At 45.7% G+C, this 21,717-nt stretch overlaps 1 protein-coding gene and 1 long non-coding RNA gene across 3 annotated transcripts; one reads left to right on the forward strand and one right to left on the reverse strand.

Annotated features, from left to right (window-relative positions):
* Positions 1 to 1,625: 1,625 nt before the first annotated feature.
* Positions 1,626 to 11,269, forward strand: LOC139049513 (PHD finger protein 13-like). Of its 2 annotated transcripts, XM_070525049.1 has the most exons (5): positions 1,626 to 1,788; positions 2,059 to 2,105; positions 2,281 to 2,470; positions 8,763 to 8,858; positions 10,756 to 11,269. In XM_070525049.1, exons 1-5 carry the CDS (start codon positions 1,770 to 1,772, stop codon positions 11,031 to 11,033), a joined length of 630 nt encoding a protein of 209 aa, XP_070381150.1. In that variant the 5' UTR covers positions 1,626 to 1,769; the 3' UTR covers positions 11,034 to 11,269. The 2 variants fall into 2 exon arrangements, with proteins under 2 accessions (XP_070381150.1, XP_070381151.1); XM_070525050.1 differs by lacking the exon at positions 8,763 to 8,858.
* Positions 11,156 to 20,773, reverse strand: LOC139049515 (uncharacterized). Its single transcript, XR_011508363.1, has 3 exons — positions 20,663 to 20,773; positions 15,151 to 15,210; positions 11,156 to 11,294 (listed from the first exon to the last, which is right to left on the reverse strand). It is a non-coding gene; the product is annotated as an uncharacterized lncRNA (long non-coding RNA).
* Positions 20,774 to 21,717: the final 944 nt, after the last annotated feature.

Below are 21,717 nucleotides of genomic sequence, written 5' to 3' on the forward strand. Positions count from 1 at the left end.
CGAGTGTTTTGAGGGAACTGCGCTTCACTGTTACTTTCCCACTCGGTTACAGCAATGTGCGAAAAACTGCAGGTTTCAATGCCACGAGCTTGAGTCTTTTTCGCTAGCTAGAAGTCCATAAATTTGTTTTACTGCGCTTGCTCACCAGTGTGAAGCTGCTGTAGGTACGTGCTACCAGACAAAATGCTGTTTTACAGCTTCTGGTACTGCACAGAGCTAACAGATCAAATTAACGGAGGCACCTGATCCTCCTATGTTTATAGAGACTTTCCATAAGACTAAAGCATGTATAGTTTTAGCCGTTTGTGCGGATGAGCTTTCACATAGCTGCTAATATTGTGTTGCAATTGTGACGTTTTCGGTAACATGATTACAAAAGCCCAAAATTGTTTTACTACAACTGCATTTTGCCTCTGTTCCCACTATGTGCTGCCATTCTTGCATCCCTGGCATCCTGCAGCGAGCTAGTGGAAGGGAGTTCCCTCAAAACACAGAATTGTGATTAGTTAAGATGCGGAGTTCTGCAGACTGGCCTTGCTTGCGAGTAATGCAATGTCTGCATGCTGCTGTGCCTGTGAATGAGGGGAGTCATTCATTTCATCTACAAGTGTGGCAAACCCATGCGCCGCCAGCGTTCGCAGGACCAGTTGGGGTTGGCTGTGCCAAGTTTGACATAGCGTGTAGTAGTGACTTTACTTAGCGGCCTGGTCACTTAGTGAACAGATGCTATGCTGCCTTTCTGCCCCCTCGAGTAAAGTTCTAGTCTTGTGTCTTCACATTTGCATTTTTTAGATTGTACTTTTTTGTGTGTGTGTGTGTCATATAGGGAAAACAGGGGGCTTTGCATTGTGCGGCATCATCATTCTGATGGTATACACGCTGTTATTAGAGAGAGAGCCTGCTTAAATACTCTGGCAATGGCAATTCATTAATGTATGTATTTATTCCACGACGTCAATAAAATGTACAGTCTGTTTTAGTGACAATAAAGAGACTCTGCAAAGTACTGCGATGCCTGTGCGGTATGGAAAAAAAGGTGGCACATACTTAAACCAGATGCTGCAGTGTACTTTGAAACACCGTAAGGTAACCCGAAAATCGGAACCTATTTCGACCGTAGAAGAGGAACTTTGACGAGTCATTCTGAGACCTTTTGCATGCTGAATAGACAATACGTAGAAAAGAAAGGTTGGTACCGTGAAAGTTATAAGGATGTAGTTGGCCGCTGAAGGTGCAGTGCGTGCCGTTGCTGACGTACCGCGGAAACAACGCTCTGCTAGACTGTCTAATGGCTGCACGTTTTCCTCCTACGCCGATCGCATAGCAACAAGGCGGCAATAGTTTGTAAGAAGCACGCGAGGCAATCAATCGATGCAACAGGGCAATCGGTAGCATCGAAGAGGGAGCGTCAAACAGAGCAAACTATGGAACGATGCGTATATACTGTGCACGGTTCGTTCACACTCGACGCATGCATAAAACTCGACACGCGATCCGGTATCATTACGGAATCTTGCAGCGGGCGATTCCATTCTGTGGAAAAGGTGGGTGCAGTGGCTCGAAATGGCTAAGTGGCTAATCGGCCGGACACCCCCGCCGTCAAGAGGCGCTAGTGAGCTTGCCCGAGCAATGAGGAATGCCGGGAAATCGTCTGGCTGTTGGAGCGAGTGATCTGCGTTCCCACTCGACTAAAAGTTTCCGTAGTTTGGTCGAGCCCCTCGACGATAATGTAATGATCGTTTCCGACCACCAGCGTGCATCTGACGAGCATGGAAGGAGACGTGAATGGTACGTGTCTGTCTGCGCTGGCCGGCAAAAAACTTGGGAGGTAGCCCCCCCTCCATTCGGTGAGAGGTACGGCGATGGGCAGTTTCCACTGTGCCCCTGCCGCCCGGGCGACTGTGTTTTAGGGCCTTCGACGTCTCTCACGAGATGGACATCGAGTCCCGGTGGCCTTTGACGGCTGTCGGAATGTTTCGTGTGGCAGCAGGCAGCCTGGTCGTCTTGACTGCTGTCATGATGACCCCGATTCTTACCCCGTGTCTTCTCGTCTCGCAGGTACCAAGACACTTGTATTCAGGAGCGAGTGCTTCACTTCGTCGACGGTGAGTGCTACTCGAAAAGTGGCGTCTCTTTTTGCTGGCCCAGCGGGCGGTCACGGGCCCGAACACTGCGGTGACGTTCTCCGCGACGCCATGTATAGGCTAGCGGGATCGGGCGGACCGTGATCGTGCACTCGGCCACCATCGCCGAAGCTCACCACGGTTCGTTGTTGCGCAGGCCGATGGCGAGCCTCCGCGAAAGCGCCAGCGGACTTCCGAGGACTTCATCTCGTTCTGCAAGTTCATCCTCGAGTACGAGAACTACGAGAGCATCAAGCAGGAGGAACTGCAAGAAAAGGACGCGGCCAGCCCTTCCGACAGCTCGGCGGACAGCGTCGACAGCGTCAAGCAAGAAGACAGCGAGCAAGGTGAGAGGGGCTAGCCTGTTCCGTCGCCGCGACCCCACGCCGATCGAAGGCGCCGAACGCGAGCAGTCTGCCGTGCATTTGAGGCACACGGCCACAAGCCCGGGTCGGACTCGTCGGCCGTCCTCGCATTTCAATGGCGGCATCGGCGTTCGTGGCTTGGGCGCGGTATCTGCGCCGCACTTTTCGATTCGTGGTCTTTTCCTGCAGCCTCGCCGAACTGCTAACGCGGACGTAGTACGGTTGGTGACTGGCTGCTGCTAGGTTAGTGCCGCACCGAAGCATCACCAGGACGCTCGCATACCGTGTTCGCACTTGCAGCTTACGGTGAGGACGTATTTGAAGCTGGAAAGGCAGTGTGTGCCCGATGCCTGCACACGTTCACGAAACGATTCGAATCGTCGGTTCGACCTGCCCGTGAACTGCCGCAGCGGGGGACAAACAGAGCGCACACCGCGACATGTTCGAATGCACGGCACAGTATCGCATGCGAGGCGTCAACGACTCGTGCACGCAAGTCTGTCACGGGCCAGGCACACTGCATTGCGTTGGTTTCGGGCTTGTGTTCAATGACGGTTCTGCACATAACCGCCACATCTGTGTGTGCCATGTTCTTGAACGTCTGAAAGTCGGACCTCGCGCGAGTTCGTGCGACCTGGTAGATGAAAAGCTGCAGTGCCGCCTGGAAAACTTCCCAGTATGATAGGAGTGCTAAATTTGACAGCAGAATCCTGGTGCTGACGTCAGCACCGCAGCCATTCACCCAAGGTGCTCAGTCGTAATCCGAAACCAGAAAGGAGGTTGGAACTGTGTCGACTGGCCACTTTTGGTGGTTGATAGTTCGAGAAATGGCAGTAGAAGATTATCTAACCCTGCTACACAAGCCAATGTGCATGCATTGGGTCTCAGCGCATCCCTGTCAAGCTACAGCGGCGTTTGCGAGCCGGCAAGTTTGCTGTTGTGTACTGTGAGCCTGTAGTCGTAACGCCATTTCGTGAAGTTGCCAGCCCATGTACAGCATTTCTTATTGCCTGGAGAAGACACTACATGCTAGATTGCTAGATGGTCGCACAAGAAGTGGTTACTGCCCAGCAGTCCATTCAAGAAGGCAGGTTAGCCATCTTTTGCGCATCCTCCTTACTGTTAATGTTGCTTGTTACTTCTCCATGGCTACTCGTGCTGCCCTTAGTCAAGCAGTCATCTTTACTACAGAGGCATCCTTCTGTCCTGTACATCTGGTCGTTTGACATTATACATGTTTAGAAATTGCTATAATGTTGCTGGTTCTTTACTGTGCACCTTTGTCCACACATGGCCAGACCAAGTGACATTAAAGTAGTGCAGCTTTTTCAACATACTGCTGAGTGTAAGTTGTTTGAGAATACAATTAAGAGCTCGCAAGAACCAGGTGTACTGCTTGCTCTCAGTTGGCCGTGGTTTAGCTTAGCGTTCGTCCACATTTATGCATATTGCCCTTACGTTCTTCAACATTGTTTCTGAGCATTTATCTAATACTCCTTCTTCTCAGGATAAGACCTTTTGAACTAGTCGCAATGCATCGTATACAGAAAGCTGTTTCATGGCCTTCAGCATTGGTTTGTTAGCTAATAAATGGTGGCTTATTGGATGTTGCACTGGGGCGGCTGTGTGATAAGGTGCTGTGACCACTTTACAGCAATGTTTGAGTGCCGCTACACTTATGCACTGAGCTTTCTGTGCTTGTTTATGAATCCCAAGACGTGAAGATATACTATGGAAACCTGAATGCGCGACACAAGTGCATTTATGATATATTAAAACCAGGCAATCAGCAGTAGTTTGATTGCCTTGCATATTCGTTTGATCTCAAGAAAGTGTGTTCACGTATTCTCGTTACCATGCAGCCTCTGCATCACGGAAATATTCCGTGTTGCATAATAGCACAAACTATGTGGCTTTGTGCCTAGACATCTCGTCGCACTTGTGCTTGGGCTATATATTCACCACTGTCACGAAGCGGTGCGGTTCATGTTTAGGATCCTTTTTAAAACAAAGCACTTGAAAGCCAATATAAAAGACAAGGCCGTTTGTACAGATTCATAGCAAACATAAAAATTTTAATAGAAACTAAGTCAGCATTAACAGCACTGTTGAAAAGTCCCTATAATGGGTAAAGGAAAAATGCCACCGAGTCTTGGTACAGATGGTGGACACATTGTGGGACTTGTGGCGATGCTGGCAGCGAGGTTTGACCTTGGTGCAAAGGCGATGAAGCGGCGGCAGTTGATGGCGCTGTAGCGCGTCGGGGTTGGAGGAGGCAATGGCCAGACGCCCTTTCAGCGTTCGCCAGCTGGAGCTGGAGCATGGTGGTAGAGATGCTGGCTGTGCCCGGGTTGGACTTCCTTGCAACATTTGCCAACCGTGGGCTGTGGAAGGGAACTTGGCGATGCATGTGGTGCCCATGTGGGAGCTTGCGGCAACCTTTGGCCAGGAACTCGGCAGGCCACTACTCCCGTGCCCTGGACACCATCTTCTCAGTCCCACCACGTCTGCCACATTCACCGTCTCCCTCTTGACCCGCTCACACGCTTTTCCACCTGCTTCTTTTTCGTCTCTATGCTGCGAACGTGCACGTGGAATCTATACACCGTAGCCGCTCGTCTTAGTGCGGCGGCGTTGTCATCCGCGCCTTCATTCCACCGACCGTGACGTATTAAACTACATATGTCTACTCTACGCACATCATAACATCTGCACAGCTTATGAGCACATCCTTGGATTTGTGCCTCTGGTGATGTAATGAAGTACTTAGTAATGAACTTAGTAATGAAGGGCATGTGTGAACAATCGCCACTGTATTGTGAGAAGGGCACCTCTAAATTCACTTGTTTGAGCAGTAGAGAATGCAACTGTACCTGTTAAGAATAATGGCAGCCGTCTTTATTCACGCAAGTTACATGGCAGCATCGGTGACTGCTTTTGCCTATAAATTGTGAAGATGCGGTGTGGGCACTTGGAAAAGGCACGCATTTGAGACAGCCATTGATATACAAGTTCCACTCGAGTAACGAAGTGCATTAATGTGTGTGTGCTGTCCAATATTGGTATATCCTTGGGTGATCGCCAGATGCGATAAAGACGTGGATGCAAAATGCCAATTAACACTGGCTTCCTGCAATTCTGCAGCAAAAGTTGTACACGCAGCTTGCAGGTTCGTTTCAGTGAAACCCTGGGCCGTAACTTCCTTCGAGGGATGCAAGTCTAATTTGTACAATTGGATACTTTTTAAGGACAGCCTCGTGCACGTAACTGTAAAGCATTCGAACAAGTTTCTAATTGAAAAATTCCAAAGTCTCCTAGGCTGCTGAAAAGATAAACTCTCCTTTCAAGGAGGTGACACACTAACGGCGGCAGCGGTTATTACGGTTCATCCGCAAATTGAAACACACCATTCTTTTTGAGTGGTCTTCTTTTTTTTAACACTATATTTATAGATTGCCAATAGCCTTTATGATATGACTTGTTGTCTATGCTGTGTTGTGGTCTGCCAATAAGTGGCATGCATTTTGTTGTTGAATGCAGCAGCACTAAAGCAGGCCATCTTGATAGCAACACCTTTATCTTCCTTCATACAACTCTGTAACCCTGTACATGTGACCTCGTCACTAGTCACATGGCAAATACAGTGCAGGGATGTATCGGTGCTGCAGGTCATAGCTGGGCAATCAGAAGTGAATACTGTCCAACCAAATACAATGTTTGGGCATGTAGGCGTGTTGCATTTTCCTTGCCGCTTCAATGCCCAACTCTGGTATAAGCAGTTTATCTAACATGTTTTGCATTAAACATGGCTTTGCTGCATTACCTTATTCCAAAAAGTGGCTGCACTGAGAGTTATCACAAAGACGAGGCAGCAGTGATGCCTCTGAATTCGACGCACAGTTTATATCTTCTGCTTTTGTACTTGTTTTGACTTCAGAGCTGTCTGTGTTTTCTGGAATGTGATGACATACAAATTGGCTAGAACAGACGTTGGAGTTGTGACATTTGACTTGACAGACCATGTGTATGTTAAGTACGACCCATCTCGTTGGCTCGTCTGTGTTATCACAAACACGTGACACTATGAGAAATCCACATTCATTGCATGAAAATCATGCACTTCAGTCTGCCTAGATGTGTTTTCTAGAATGTGATGACATACAAATTGGCTAGAACAGACATAGTTACGGCATTTGACTCAAGAGACCATGTGTATGTTAAGTATGACCTGTCTCATTGGCCCGTCTATGCATTGTCACAAACATGTGACGCTATGAGGAAGCCACATTCATGGCACGATAATCATACATTTCTGTGCCTCTAACATGCTGAACTCAATTGATGATTCTTTAAATAGGGAAACAATATGTTTAGCATAATGCATGTTAAGTATGACCTGTCTATGCATTGTCACAAACATGTGACGCTGTGAGGAAGCCACATTCATGGCATGATAATCGTACATTTCTGTGCCTCTAACATGCTGAACTCAATTGATGATTCTTTAAATAGGGAAACAATATTTTTAGCATAATGCATGACCAAGACTGCATTTAGAATTTATAAAAACAAACTGACTATAAGGGATTGGGTACAAACAAAGCATGATGTACGATGTAAATTTGCAATTGGTGTAATGTTTTGCAAATTACCCGCCGTGGTGGCTCAGTGGCTATGGTGTTAGGCTGCTGAGCACGAGGTCGCGGGATCGAATCCCGGCCACGGCGGCCGCATTTCGATGGGGGCGAAATGCGAAAACACCCGTGTACTTAGATTTAGATGCACGTTAAAGAACCCCAGGTGGTCAAAATTTCCGGAGTCCCCCACTACGGCGTGCCTCATAATCAGAAAGTGGTTTTGGCACGTAAAACCCCATATATTATTATTATTAATGTTTTGCAAATTTCTCTCTCGCTTCATTCTGCCTTTTATTGTAAGTGATCTGCAGTATCAACACTAAAGGAACGCTAAAGCAATACCAAATCATTTTCAAAGTGGTAAGGTATTTTTTCAACACTATTTTTGCATTTATTTAGTGGGAACAGCTTGATTACTACCAATGAAAATGAAGGCCTAACTTGTTAAAATAAAATGCAGTATTGGTGGTTGACATTACTTTATGGGTTTCGAAGTATTGTGGCATGTTACAGCACACTTCCTGTGCAGGAGGCATTCTCACAACCTGCTCTACTGTGTCCCCCCCTTCCTTCTTTAACATTTAAAAAGCGTTGTAGTCCTTTACTGATAAAAAATTTACTAATCCCAAGCAGACATGTGACTTTTTATTATCCCTGATGTGTAATTACCTAACTTGACCTAATTGCCTTTAACCCTGCAATGCCCAGCATGTTCTACACGCTGTGCCACATTCTTATATTGAGATTCACTCTCCGGATTCAACACTGGCAAAAGCTGACAAGTTGGAACAGATGCTACTGCTATTCAACTATAGGAAGGCTGCAAGGCACGATGTCATGAGAGGTGGCTTTGCCATCACTTTCAGTGCAGGCAATATAGATCTGTGATGAACTCTACTGCTAGTGAAGTTTTGAAAGGTTGTATAGTGAACATAAAAGTGGGAAAGCACAGAGAAGAGGGTTTAAATGCATTCGTCTGCCCTTGTTGTCTGCACTGCATATTGTCATGCCTTTTTTTTTAATGAATTTGTGGCTTGTCTACGTGAAGGGTGACAAACGAGTGACTAGTGAGGCGTGGGTTCCACTGATGGATCTGCAGCAGTTGGTCAAACCCTCGAGCAAGTGCTCTGGTTTGGCAAATACATATCTGATGTGTGGCAAGCAAAAAAACGGATTCACGCCAAATTATTGCAGACAGACCACTTGGTTTCTGTCGAGTCTTAAGTTTCTTGCGATTATTCGGGCACCATGATAATTTGGGCGTCGCTACTTCAAATGATAACATCTGCATCAGCATAAAGTACAGCCATCACAAAAAGGAAGTGCAAAAGTATGTCAGATTCAGTGCCGTGTCAACATAAATGCAGCCGTCGTGGAAAGTGCTGTAGCCTGGTGCTTCCACGAAGTGTTAAAACCAGGCGAGACTCGTCTCGTACGCTCAGCTGGCTTGTCAGGAGCACTCTGTGCACTGGCGGGGACAAACACGCAAGCGCTGGACGTGTTGATTTGATGCAACTAGTGAAATGCGCGAACCCTCCGCAGATCCACCAGTGGAATGTGAATTCTTCGATCCGGAGCAAACTTGCTCTTGATCAACTGGTTCACGAGTGCTCACCTTGCCCCACCCCCCGTTTCAGTTGGCAAAACCTTGGGCTGCCCTGCCGCGCCGCCCGAACGTGCCACTGTGCAGCCCGCAATGAGCCACGTGCTCTTAATGCAGTCCGACGGCTTGCGTGAGTTTTAGCACCCTGATCCATATCTTTTGTCACTGCACGTCCTGGTGTGACAATTGTCTGTTTAGATGTTTTTCCGACGTTAAGTTGAGAATGTGGCTTGTCACTTGGTAAAAGTAATTGAGGGGGCATTACAGGGTTTGTTGTTCACGAACTGTGCAGAGCTTGAAGGCTTAGTCACATGGGAACGAAAAGTGTTCCCAAGACATGCAGTCAACTGCAGCCTCCTTATAGAATGAAGACAGGAGCTGCAGTTTTCATTGAATAGCAGATAAAACAGAGCAGAGGTTTCCAGTGGGGAAAGCGTACCGTATACACTTGCATAATGCTCGCACTCTAGAGATAGATGCAATGTTGAGGGGTGTGATTATTATGTGGGGGAAATCCTCCTGCATAATTTGAAAAAAAAAAAAATCGGACTTCTGAAGGCCAGTGTGCGAGGTGCGAGCAATATGCGAGTAAATACAGTAGTTTGTTGCAAGCCCTTTTATCATTTGTTAGGAGACATCACCTACCTTCTAATGTCTTCACCAAACCTTTCGGAATGTTTAGCGTCACACCTTCCTGCACTCTGAGAATTTGTCCACCTGTAGGCTTAAAGAAAATTTGGGTGTCACCCTCCCAGTGGTTTCAGTGTTCTATAACCCCATTGGAGAGTTGGCACGTGGCTCAGACCTGCTAACAGCACGATGCGAACGTGTAGCCAGCAATACCATCTATGCCATCTACCAATGGTGCCATGATCAGCAGTGTCATATGCCTGAACTGTATTAACCAGACATCTCTCTTTGCACTGTGATCCCGTTGTGAGTCGTAGTTTTCACAAATGCTGGCTCGATCCCGGGGCGTGAGAACTGACGAATGGCAAGGTGCTTGCAATCTGCTGATGTATGCATCAGTAAGTGCCTGTGACCCAGCATCATCGCTATAGCACACGAGAGCTGTCACTCTCGTCTGCCGGAAAGTGGACACGAGCCAAATTTGGGCACCTAGTTCTTGCAGTGCACCCTTTTACCCTCACCGATAGCACCAGTGGTCGTCAGCGGATGGCACAGACGATAGTGCCGGCTGTGCAGCTGCATTTTGCTGTTAACAGATCTGAGCTCTGTGTGCCACTGTGAAAGAGCAAATAACGCCCCTTCCCAGCGCTCCCTTTTAACATTTTATTTTTGCCCTGCATGGCAATGTGTGATACCTTGTTTAATTAAGGCATGACTTGTTTGCAATGAAACCATTCCCCATAGTAACAGAGTGGGTTTGTCGAGATGGAGCAAATATGGAGTTGGAAATTATCGATATGGATCTTTTTCGCACATTTATACTGAGCACACACAGTGCAGTAAACTGGCTCGTCTCTTGAACTATTTTTACACTGAAACTTGAGGAACCACACACCTGTTGTCCCTAGCAAGCACACTTCAAGGAAGCTTTCCGACTGCTGTTGCAAAATTGTACTTACGTGCGCACAATTCTCGCGCCACTGCATGTGCCTCTTTTGGGTGTGTTGTGACATTTTTGCAGCAAGGAAGGTGAAAGCCTTTTCCCCTTGCTTCACTGGGGCAGTGGTGGTTCCATTTTCCCCTTGTCGCTGCAAAGCTTTCGCCTGATTTGGAGCTCATGTTCTCAACTAATATGCTTTGGCAGTATTTTTTTCACTATGGCACCAATTGGCCTAGCCAATAGGTTGAACAGGCAAAGGTGCCATGGGATGCGAGAACTGAAATGTGGATGCACTTTCAATATGCTATTTCTTTAATTTTTTTTTTCATTTAATAATTGCTGAGCACATGGAGGCATGGGCTGTCTTGGATGTCCATATTCTTGATTTAAGATACCGCCTCTCATAAAATCGGCAGTACGGAGCGCTGACCACAATTTCTGTGTCGCTTCGCCACAGGAGGGGGCACCTTGTCCGAGGTTACCACGCTCGCGGACGACGACTCTCACGACCTGATCACCTGCTTCTGCCTGAAGCCATTTGCCGGGCGGCCCATGATTGAGTGCTCCGAGTGCCTCACCTGGATCCACCTGTCGTGCGCCAAGATTCGGCGCAACAACATTCCCGATGAGTTCACCTGTCAGCGCTGTCGTGAGGCCAAGCACACGACGAGGCGTTCGCAGCGGATACGTGCGGGCGGCACGACGCCACCCCAGCGGCGAAGGCCCTCAACGTGACAGTGTTGACGACGACCGTGTGTGTGCGTGACGGTGCGGACCTCACGGGATTGGGGGGGCGCACCGCCACGCGCCGGCACTCTAGTCTTCTGCTCGGGCCTCGCGGTGGCCGCTGTACAGACTCGCGGTGTGCCTCGGGGCGCGTTCCTTGCCTCCCCCACGGGGGCAGGCCTCTCTGTGTGGGGGGGTGGTGACCCAGTGTGTGTGGCTGAGATAAAGAGCTTGGCTGTTTGGCATCCTCGCACCCTTTTCCTGGCCGGCCTGCGGTGGGGATAATGCCACCTGTTGCTGTGTTCACTCCGCGCGAGTAGCTCAGCAAGTGCTTCCCTCATTTGCTTCCAGCTAAGACGAAAACAGAGAGGACGACGACAAAATGCGGACAGGCTTTTACTTAGTTATCCTACAAAGAAGGGTGACACTGCACCTAGTAGTCTTCCATGAATTGAGTGTCGGGTGTACGTAACTCGTACCTAAACTGCTGGCTCGCTGGTGCTGAAATTTCACGCACAGGTAATGTTGCCAGATGTTTGCCATATAGGGGACCGACGGTGTTGCCATTCCGTTGCAGCAAAATCAAAATGTTTTTTTTTGTGCCATTGCCACAGGCAACGCATACTTTGGGTTTGTCGTGGACAGAAATGGGGCAAATAATGCTCGCGGACATAGTGTTAAACGAAAACCATCAGAAAATTCTGCCTGTGTGCTGAATTTCAGCGGAAACGAGCTAATGCTCTAGCTGGGAACAGTTGTGTGCGCCTGGTGCTTCCATCTTTGTAACTCTCTGTACACACACAGCACATGCGGTGGTAGACTAAACCTGTTGCCCAGCTCCCTTTCCTGCATTATCGGCATGTGCAGGGTGTATGCACTGTCTTCTCAACAGAATAAGCTACACTTCATTTCATACACAGCAGGCAACGCTACAGAGGCTAGGGAAACTTATCTCACTTCTTGCATTCACAACCAATAAGTAGTACATCACATACAAGAGAAATACAGAAATATACACATGCCTCACGTAATTCGACGTAACACTGTCTTATGCAAGGAAGGCGTTGCAGATTTGAATTTGTTTACTATCCAACGAGTGGAGTGACACGTTTCGGCAACCAATGGCCACTGTGCTCGGTGCGGCCAAAACAGTGCTTCGCATACTGGAAGTGCAAAAGTGTAGGAATAATGCCTGATTCGACTTAGCCTTTCGTCTACAAATTGTAGTTTCAACATAAAGTAGCCATCCTTAGTTTAAAGTATCGCAGAGCACTTTGAAACGTGAGGAGTGACACTTCTTCGACCACACTATACTTGCACAGATTTCATAGCATTGCCTGCCAAGTATAAAACGGAGTATAGATAGAAAAGACCAACGCTCTATGTTCTCTCTCTGTCGTCATCCTCTTTGTTTGTGCAACGGTTCCAGTCGAAACGCGCACCAACTAGCCCAACAACATAGTGTGCTTTCAACCCGAACGGGTGCACCATCCGGAGCTCTCTTGTCTATCTGCTTTTAATTTTCACGGTCCATTTTATTGGCACTGTACTCGTCCACCCTGCCTTCGAGGAGACGCGCTGAGGGGGGCAGGCAGCCCCCCCCCCCTCCCCCTCTTGAATTTCTAGCTCGCAAGTTGTACCCCCAGTGACCTACCGTGGTAACTAAGCCCCCCCCCCTCCCTGTATTCATAAATATACCTCAACTTGAAGCCCATGCTCGACTTGCACAAGATGACCGCTGGCGTGAACCTGCCCGATGTGCTCATTGCCTTTCCTTCGGCACGTTCATGTCTGGCATAATCTTGACCAAGTCAAGCATGAGCTTCAAATCAAAGGTACATTTCCAAATGCATGGGTAAGTTTATGCACAGAGGCTCGCAAAAAGCAGGGAAACCTTGCATTCTTCCTCCTAGTGCACATTTCCACACACGCTCGGTTTATAGAGCCAAATTAAACCGAACCAGGAGAGTCAAGTTCAAGCATGTTTTTGACAGAGTTTCCTACCTCCGTCGCACGAGCACGCAAAACACTCTTTTACGTAAGCGGTCTTTTACCAAGTTGAAAGACTTTTTATTAAAGAGGTGTTGCGCGGCAGACACACGGCACCGACAATCTCTTTTTAGTGTTTCCTTCTGGATAGACTATACAGAAAGCTTGGAACTAGCGTTTGAAACAAACTCGGCCAAAGTAAACTGATGTATCCCGAAATACGAAGTAAAAACTTTTTATTACACGGTTTTCAAATAAATTTAACACCACCACCACCAGATTAAGAGATGCTAATGTAAAGATTTATTGTAGTAGTTTAGAGAGCGTTCGACCTGCTTATGACGGTACAGAAGAAAATGAGCATTACTGCGTTTACTATACCTTCTGCGAGACACAATTATTTTTTACGATGAGCCTATGCAAGAGAGAAATATGCATTTGCTTAATGATAATTGCTGGCCCCCATTTGTTTTGAGGCTGCTACTTTTTGGCCATAAAATAGATCGACGAACTCCGTTTCCAGAAAAGATCGCTTCTTAAAAAGAGATCGCTCCTTGTCGTGTGTCTGTGAGCAAAACTATTTTTTAGGCGAAGTCTTTTTGTCCAAGAGACTTGAGTGTCCGTGTGACAGGGTATTGCCTAAAGGGATTCCAGCCCTGCAATAGTTCAGCTACTATGAAAATGATCAGCAGTACATAGATTTGTCTAATCTTTGCACTTGTGGATCTGTTACACTTTATCTGCTCTTATTTTCCATATCTGCTCCTAAATTTCCAAGCAACCATATTTTTCTTAACGCATAAACCAATAAGAATATGTGCACATGCACAATCAGCTTGAATATGATTGCATTTATAATGCAACATTTTGTTGAACATGATTAATAATATGCAAAGTAGTTTGGAGATAGAAGGGCATAGTTCAGGCAAATACGTCCTGCGCTGCCCGAATGCCATGTTTGCAGCTCCCATAGACACTAGTGCCCAATTTCCCTCTAGTGCTTCTTGTTGGAAACTCTGGTTCATGACACCAATTTTGGGTTCAGCTATCATGCGTAGTACATTACATACATTGATACATACATACATTGATACATACATTACAGATGATATATGTAATGTATGTGTAGAGACCAGGATCCCTACATTTACCAATTAGTTATTAGCCAGCTTCTTCTTAAACACTGCCGCTGTATACATAGGAAGTTTTTTTTTATTATTATTATTCCATGGGAGGACAAATATAGATCCTACAGTGTCACCACATTTGCGGTATACTCGGAGTCTTGCATTAATGCATTCGCACGAGTCCGAGTCTCTCGTGTACAGCCTTCCTCAAAAGCAACAGAGCCGCTACACGTTTGGAGATAAATCCAGGTCAGATCTGTCATTTCTATGGTGCTCCCAGCACTGGAAAGATTTGGAGTTTGAGGATGAGAGCTTGCCTTTCCCTCATTGACAGACATTTTGGCTTTGGCCAGTTGAAGATGGCACTTGCATAAAGAAGTTTGGGGATACAGACCTAAAGCTTTTGAGCTGTGCATACGTAACGTGATGCAGACTGTTTAATGTCAGTTCAATGGAAGTCAACGCATGCATTGGCTTCATTATTTTTTGACAAATACTGCACATTTTATGCTGTGTTCTCTCTCTGCACATCATTGGAGAGAAGATAGTTCACGTCTAGGCTTTATAATTTGAGCTGCATGCAGTAATGTCAGCCATTGGGATGTTGCATGTTTCCAGCTGCTATTAGAGGAGGTCTTGGCATGTGCAAGACCTTATGCCATCATTGTGCACTAAGGCACCAAAGCAGTGTTGCCTTTCGCGTCTTCGCAGCATCATAATTGATCCTCGCAGGTCCGCTACATTGTGGAGGCCACTGTACTTTCTTTCAGCTGTGTGTGTTCGGCAGCTTCAGCACTGTATTTGTACAGTAGGCATCAAAAGTTTTCTAACCATGGGTTGTGGGAAACCACAGCCAGAATCCGCAGTCAGTTATGTGCATTTCCAGCTGGTACTAGCAAGTGAGAACATAATGGTATACGGCTTTACCAGCCTCGGCCACAACTAAAACATTTAAGATTTTCTGAGATCTCGTATTTCGTAAGCTTGTGATGCCGGATCATATAGTTTACCTTTGTGTGGTCACACATGGGTTAAAAGGAGCCCCCTGAACCAGCAAATCGAAGCAGCATCTGTAAGGCAAACAAAGCCCAGCAGACACCCACGCATATAATGGCATGGAACGTGTAAGTTGTCTTGAAAAGGATCCGGCGTAAGCGAGGCACATTCACTCAGTGTACTATCTTATGCTTTCAAGCAAGTATACAGTATGCCATGCAAATGTTTACAACTTGAAAAAGTATCGATCTCCTTGTTCTCCCAACGTGAACTACCTAATGCTTTGAATGGTTACAATCAAAAGTGGTACTGCTTCAGACTGAATTGCCTCTCTGGAAATGTTCAAGGTTCTCAGTCATAGTCGTAGATGGTTGAGATAAAGTTGTGGAGCCCTGTAATGGTTCTCATGAAATTTAAATTCAAAGCCATGTAGGTCTGGTGACGGCATTCATTCTGCTTCTGAAGATTGCTAAGATGGGTTACTTTCTTGTGATGCCAAGGTAGGGCAACCTGCTGCTGCTGCATGTGGGTTAAAATTGAAATTTATTGAGTTGCGATTTCAAAGCAGACGCCCTGGAGTGAGTGGAATGTCAGGAAGACCTATGAAACCGTAATGGAAAATCGTAATGTGATATAAAATCTATAACACACGCAAAACAAAAAAAGGCAAGTATGCATTTCATACAAAGTCAAAATTCAATGATATTTACCAAAAAAAACAACATGCACACATTGTATACATACAAGCTGTATGCAAAATAATGATCTACATTAATAGTCATTGATAGTCTAATCAATAGTCGTGTGAATTTGGAGAGTGAACATTCCTATGTGCCCTATAATATTTGTAAAAGAAAAGTTGCACTCCATGGCGTAAGCGTGGAAGAAAAGCACATTCTGTGTGGCATTTTGTACAATTAACAGTGCAGTGTAAGCTCTTGTGTTTGACCTTCAAGTTGACACGTTTGTTCCACGTGCGTTAACGGTAGGTGTGCGATGTTGGCACATTGCTACTGCATTCCTTGTAGCCTATGTCTTTAATATTGCCGAAGCTTGTTAAGCTTGCGGTTCCTTCAGCGTAGTTTACAATCCCCGAGCTTGTTTTGTTTGCTAGATAAGTTTTGTTTCTTGCGTTGGTGAAGCGATATTATGACAAAATCTAAACTGAGCTTATGTACAGGCGCTGACAAAAGTTGTATACTCCACGCAGCAGGAGTCGGAGCAATTGCAAACTGCATCGCAACGCCATCTACAGGCAACATCTGGGATCGAGACAGCCAATGAGTGCCCTTTATCTGCAGGCATGTCGCTTGACTCTTGTCAATGTAGATGGCGTCGCGATGCAGTGTGCCGCTGCTCCGGCTCCCACTGCGTGGAGTATACCACTTTTGTCGGCGCCTGTATGTGGGAAAAGTGTTCTATGAAAGCTATTTATGTGCTAGAATTTGGCCCTCGGCCCTTCAAGATGCACAAGGATTTGGGCCAACACAGTGGAACGAGCAGAGTTGTTGCAGATGCTATAAATAGGGGTATCCATAGGTTTTTCTTGAAATCTCTGGGTAATTAATGCGGGTAAGTAATCATGATGGTTCAATTCATGGGCAAGCCAGAATTGCATCTCCTCATGCAAATTTGGCTTACAGGTGTGGCCGTGCATCGTTGCCAAATTTTCAGAATGGCTTGGGGACTGTTCGTCGAGATGACGGTAAGTTTGTACTTGTTTGTGCTTGCTATCCCAAGTGACCAGCTGACCAGACTTTTATTACTCTCGGCTAAACTGTCAAGGGTAAGGCCAAGAAATACAACCCCCTCTACCCCCCCCCCCCCCCCCCCCCAAAGAAAGGAAAGGCTATTATCTAAAAGGACTGACAACAGTGCACCAGAGATGACTGTTTGGATGTTGAGATGGCGTGGCTGGGCGATTCCTAGCGGTGTGTAAATCGTAATATTTGAGACCGAATGCAGGTCAAATAGTGCCAGAAATGAATATGTAATACCTTTCGAACAGTTTTCATATAAAAATATACTCATTTTCACCTTTATTATGATGTCGACAAAACATTTATTGAGGAGGGACAAACATGTTATATAAAATTATGTTCAAATCCTATTCACAATGTTGTGAATAACATTGCATTACATAACATTGCAACTTATGAAGCCTTCTTTATTCAAAATTCCAATGGAGCATTAGGAACGAATAAGCAGTTTGCTTGCATACCTGGGCCGGTATTTTGTAGCAATGCCTTTTCCGATGCTATGCTTTTTCAGGCTTCTTGCACTTGCCCAGTGGTCAGAGCGACGGTCTGCCCACATTATCAACGTGTGTGGTGGATAATAGGAATAGCATAGAATAAGGCAGCGCTACAAAATAGCGGCCCTGGCATTGTGAATGGTTGTGGTTTAGAAGGAAAAGTCTGGCTCCATGAGCGATGTATAGCGTAATTCCCTATGTAATGCAGGCCCTCCAAGTAGCGCAAGGAAGTTAGTGAACTAATTCATTTTCTCAGGGTAAAATACATCAGAAAAATCGTAAAGTACGACTTACACACCACGTACAGACATGATAGCATCGGAATATAATTTGAATATACGAGAAAACATAATTCTGTTACATACAAACTCAAAACGCAAACCCCTTGTCCGGTGTTTCTACCAATAATAGAGTGACCATAGCCTCCGAGATTAGCCCGCGCAAATTTGAAGGACAGTCACTAGCAAATACAGTCACTAGAGTTGAGGAAGAACTTGGCAAATGGCCAAGTAAAGAGTGGGAATATGGTGAGCTTATAAGTGTAATAAAGACAGAAATACGGAAAGAGAACCAACATTATCGTTGGAAAGGAAAAAAAACGAAAAGCTGGTGGAGCAAGGAGATACGAGAAGCGATCGCCGAACGACAGAAAGCATCTCGAGAGCACAGGCAGGCAAAGAAGGCGCAGTTGCCACAGGATGAAGTAACTAGTAAATGGGAAATATACCGAGAGAAAAAGTCTATGGTTCAAATACTGGTGCAAGCAAAATTAAAAGGTGAAAGTGAACGTTGGTTGTCAGAAATACGTGAGAAACAGAAGGCCGCACCTAGAATATTTTGGAACCACATAAAATTATTAGGCAGGAAGTCAACAACAATACAACAACATATCCTAGACGAAGATGAAAACAGACTCGAAGGAGAAGCGGCAATAAATTACATCCGAAAAGCAACAGCCGAATCTTTCCAAGGCAATGACGAGGTTATACTTGTTGAAAAAAAGAGCATGAAAGAGACCCAAGGGGAAAAGCAGCTGGTGCTAACAAATTTAAACCGGAAGAAAGCGGAAGAGAAAATTCCTAAGCGTACAGCCACAGGGCTAGACGAGGTTCCCATTAGGCTGATAAATGAACTAGGACCAAAAAGTAAGGAAGCTCTGGTGAAAGCAGTGGAAAGAACTTTAAAAGATAGACGAATACCAGACAGCTGGTGACAAAATAGAATGAATTTGATTTATAAAGGAAAGGGGGAGAAAGACAGAATTCACTCGTATAGACTGTTGACCATTACATCGGTAATATACAGGCTAGCAATGCAGGCAATCAAAGCTTCAAGCATGGACACAGAATAATGGCATTTTGGGAGAGCTTCAGAATGGTTTCAGAATAGGTAGGCGTTTGGATGACAACTTGTTTGTTCTTACTCAGTGTATTGAAATATCAAAAGCAGAAAGCAGACCGTTGTATGTGGCCTTTTTAGACATTACAGGATCCTACGACAACGTGGACTGCAACATATTGTGGGATATCCTGGAAGGGGAAGGCTTAGGTAACGATTGTATACAGCTTTTGAGAGAGATTTACCTAGAAAATACCGTTTGCGTTGAATGGGAAGGGATGAGGAGTGAGGAGAAAGTTCATATCAACAAGGGACTGAGGCAGGGGTGGCCTTTATCCCCGTTGTTGTTTATGATGTACATGTAGAAGAATGTAATATCGGGTTTAATCTCTCATGGAAACAGGCGGGTACAGTAATAGAGCAGCAACTCCCAGGTTTATTTTATGCGGATGACATTGTGTTGCTAGCTGACAAGCAAAGTGATTTGCAACGTCTGGCTAATATCTGTGGACAGGAAGGCAACGATTTAGGCTTGAAGTTTAGGGTTAGAAAATCAGGTGTTATGGTATTCAATGAAAACTGTGAACAGACAGTGGAGATACAGGGCCAAGAAATACCTCGGGTAACAGAATATAAATACCTTGGTATATGGATAAACGAAGGCAACGGATATATGGAAACACAGGAAAAAACCATAACAGTAAAGGGGAAGAGAAATGCAGCCATAATGAAGCACAGAGCGCTATGGGGATACAATAGGTACGAGGTCCTCCGAGGTATGTGGAAAGGGGTAATGGTTCCAGGACTTACTTTTGGAAATGCGGTTGTTTGCTATAAATCAGGGGTACAATCGGGACTCAACGGGAACCAAAGGTCAGTGGGTCGCCTCGCATTGGGCGCTCACGGGAAGACTACAAATGAAGCTGTGCAGGGTGATATGGGCTGGACTAGTTTTGAACTGAGGGAAGCTTGCAGTAAAATTGAGTGTGAAGAACGGCTGAGGAATATGGAAGAAAGTAAATGGGCTGGGAGAGTGTTCAGGTATCTGTACAGGAAAAACATTGATTCACAGTGGAGAAAAAGAACTAGGAAGCTTACCAGCAAGTATGCGGCCTGTAGGGTGGACAACACAACAACAAAAGTCAAGCGGAAAGTCAGAGAAGCTGAATTAATCTCATGGGTGGCGGCAATGGAAAAGAACCCTGCCATGAGTAACTACTTAAGAGGAAAAAACGAAATCGGGAAAGAAACCATTTATGATAACTCAAAGGGAAGCTCATTACTTTTCGAAGCGAGATCAGGATGCCTTAGAACACGCACCTATAAAGCGAAATATAAGAAGGAAGAAGAAGCATGTTCTTGCTGTGGTAAAGCTAGGGAAACTACGGAGCATGTTTTATTAGAATGTGAAGACGTCTACCCAGCGGTCGATGTAGGCACCACTGGCCTCCTTGAAGCCCTTGGGTTCAGAGGGAGCAGTGGTAAAGCAAACATGTCCGCAATAGACATTAGTAAGAGCCGACTGGAGGATTGGTGGAAGAAAAGTAGGGAAACGACAAAAGACGGAGACGTACAAAAGCACAGTTCGCAATAGGGGATCAGAAAATTTGGGTGTGGTAGTTCATAGTGTTTTTTTTTTGTCTTTTTTCATTGTTTAACCTAGGTAGAATATTAGGCAGTATAGTAGCAAGAGCTTGGTGGCGCAACCCACCGCCCCGTTCCAAAGGGGACGCTCATAACATCCATCCATCCATCCGCGGCCCACGGACAGTTTCTCATATGCCCACGGAAGAGGCTGCGTTTCTACAAGAAATCTCGCCTTCGTGCATAGCGATAGCCGCCAGCGTTTCCCGGTGAACAGACTTTCCGGCGTCGATACGGTCCGAAAACAGGTTAGGATGCAATAATGGTCGCAATGGTTGAAAAGAGCTCACCTTCAGGAAGCGTTTGACAAAGAGGTGAGGCACTAGGCCGTGTGGGTCGCACGAAAAAAAGATTATGCCCGGAGCCGAAGCGGGGGCACGTCTTGCTTCACGAACGCGACGCGCGTCCCTCCTACGGTTACACAAGCTGCAGCCGCCGGGAAGCAAGCATCTCCGAACGCTATCGCGTTCCACAAGCTTTAGCTCGGATGCTCCTGTCTGAGTACATGTAAAAGGAGAATTCGTTTTTCTCGGCAACCACTGCACCAAATTTGACGATGTTTGTTGAATTTAAAAGAAAAACATAATATCTAGCGACTGTTAGTTTCCGATATATTATGTAGATCGTCAATCCTTTATTAAAAATTCGCAAAAATGAAATTTTTCAGAAAACGAAACTATGAAGTTTACAACTACGTACTCGGCAAGGAAAATTGATATCACGTTCTGTAAATTCCATCTAATAGTACGTCTGAAGCGGACAACATCGATATGATCTAAAAAAAATAGCAATATGGAAATGCAGCTTTTGCAGAACCCTTGTACACAACGTAACGAATTCCCGTGAGATATAAATTGACATATCGAATTTGTCCGCTTTGAATGATCTAATGAATGACGTTTACAGAAACGCGATATTTGTTCTTGATGCCGATCTATTAATTTGTACACTTAGTGCGTCTATTCTTTCCGAACTTTCGAATTTTTGAAAATCGTTTTCACAAAATGCAGGCCCTAAAACAAACTTCCGCTTCCAACAGTCACTAGAATTCAACTTTTTCTTTGAAGTGCCACAAATTTCATTAAAATCGGTCCAGGGGTTATCTCAGAAAAACGTTTTTGCGTTTTACATGTATTTGAATAGGTCGCGTCGGAGTTGGGCCCGAGCTAAAGCTTCCTCTTAAAGGCGAAGATTGAGCGTCCTCCCAATTTTCTTGTCTGGTATGGTCGCGGGGATTAAATTTATCGAATATTTGCTCAAATTGTACGTTTGATTGCACATATAGGACTCAAAACATTTGAAGAATATTCATATTTACGAATACCGACTACTTGATTCGAAGGCC

This window comes from Dermacentor albipictus, chromosome 9 (assembly GCF_038994185.2).
Source record: "Dermacentor albipictus isolate Rhodes 1998 colony chromosome 9, USDA_Dalb.pri_finalv2, whole genome shotgun sequence".
In the NCBI taxonomy this organism is placed as follows: domain Eukaryota; kingdom Metazoa; phylum Arthropoda; class Arachnida; order Ixodida; family Ixodidae; genus Dermacentor; species Dermacentor albipictus.

What these genes read in the sequence shown, in the direction of transcription:
- LOC139049513 (XM_070525049.1), top strand. An exon ending in AGTGCTTCACTTCGTCGACG is followed by an intron (nt 2,106 to 2,280) that starts GTGAGTGCTACT and finishes GTTGTTGCGCAG; the next exon opens with GCCGATGGCGAGCCTCCGCG. An exon ending in AATGCAGTCCGACGGCTTGC is followed by an intron (nt 8,859 to 10,755) that starts GTGAGTTTTAGC and finishes GCTTCGCCACAG; the next exon opens with GAGGGGGCACCTTGTCCGAG.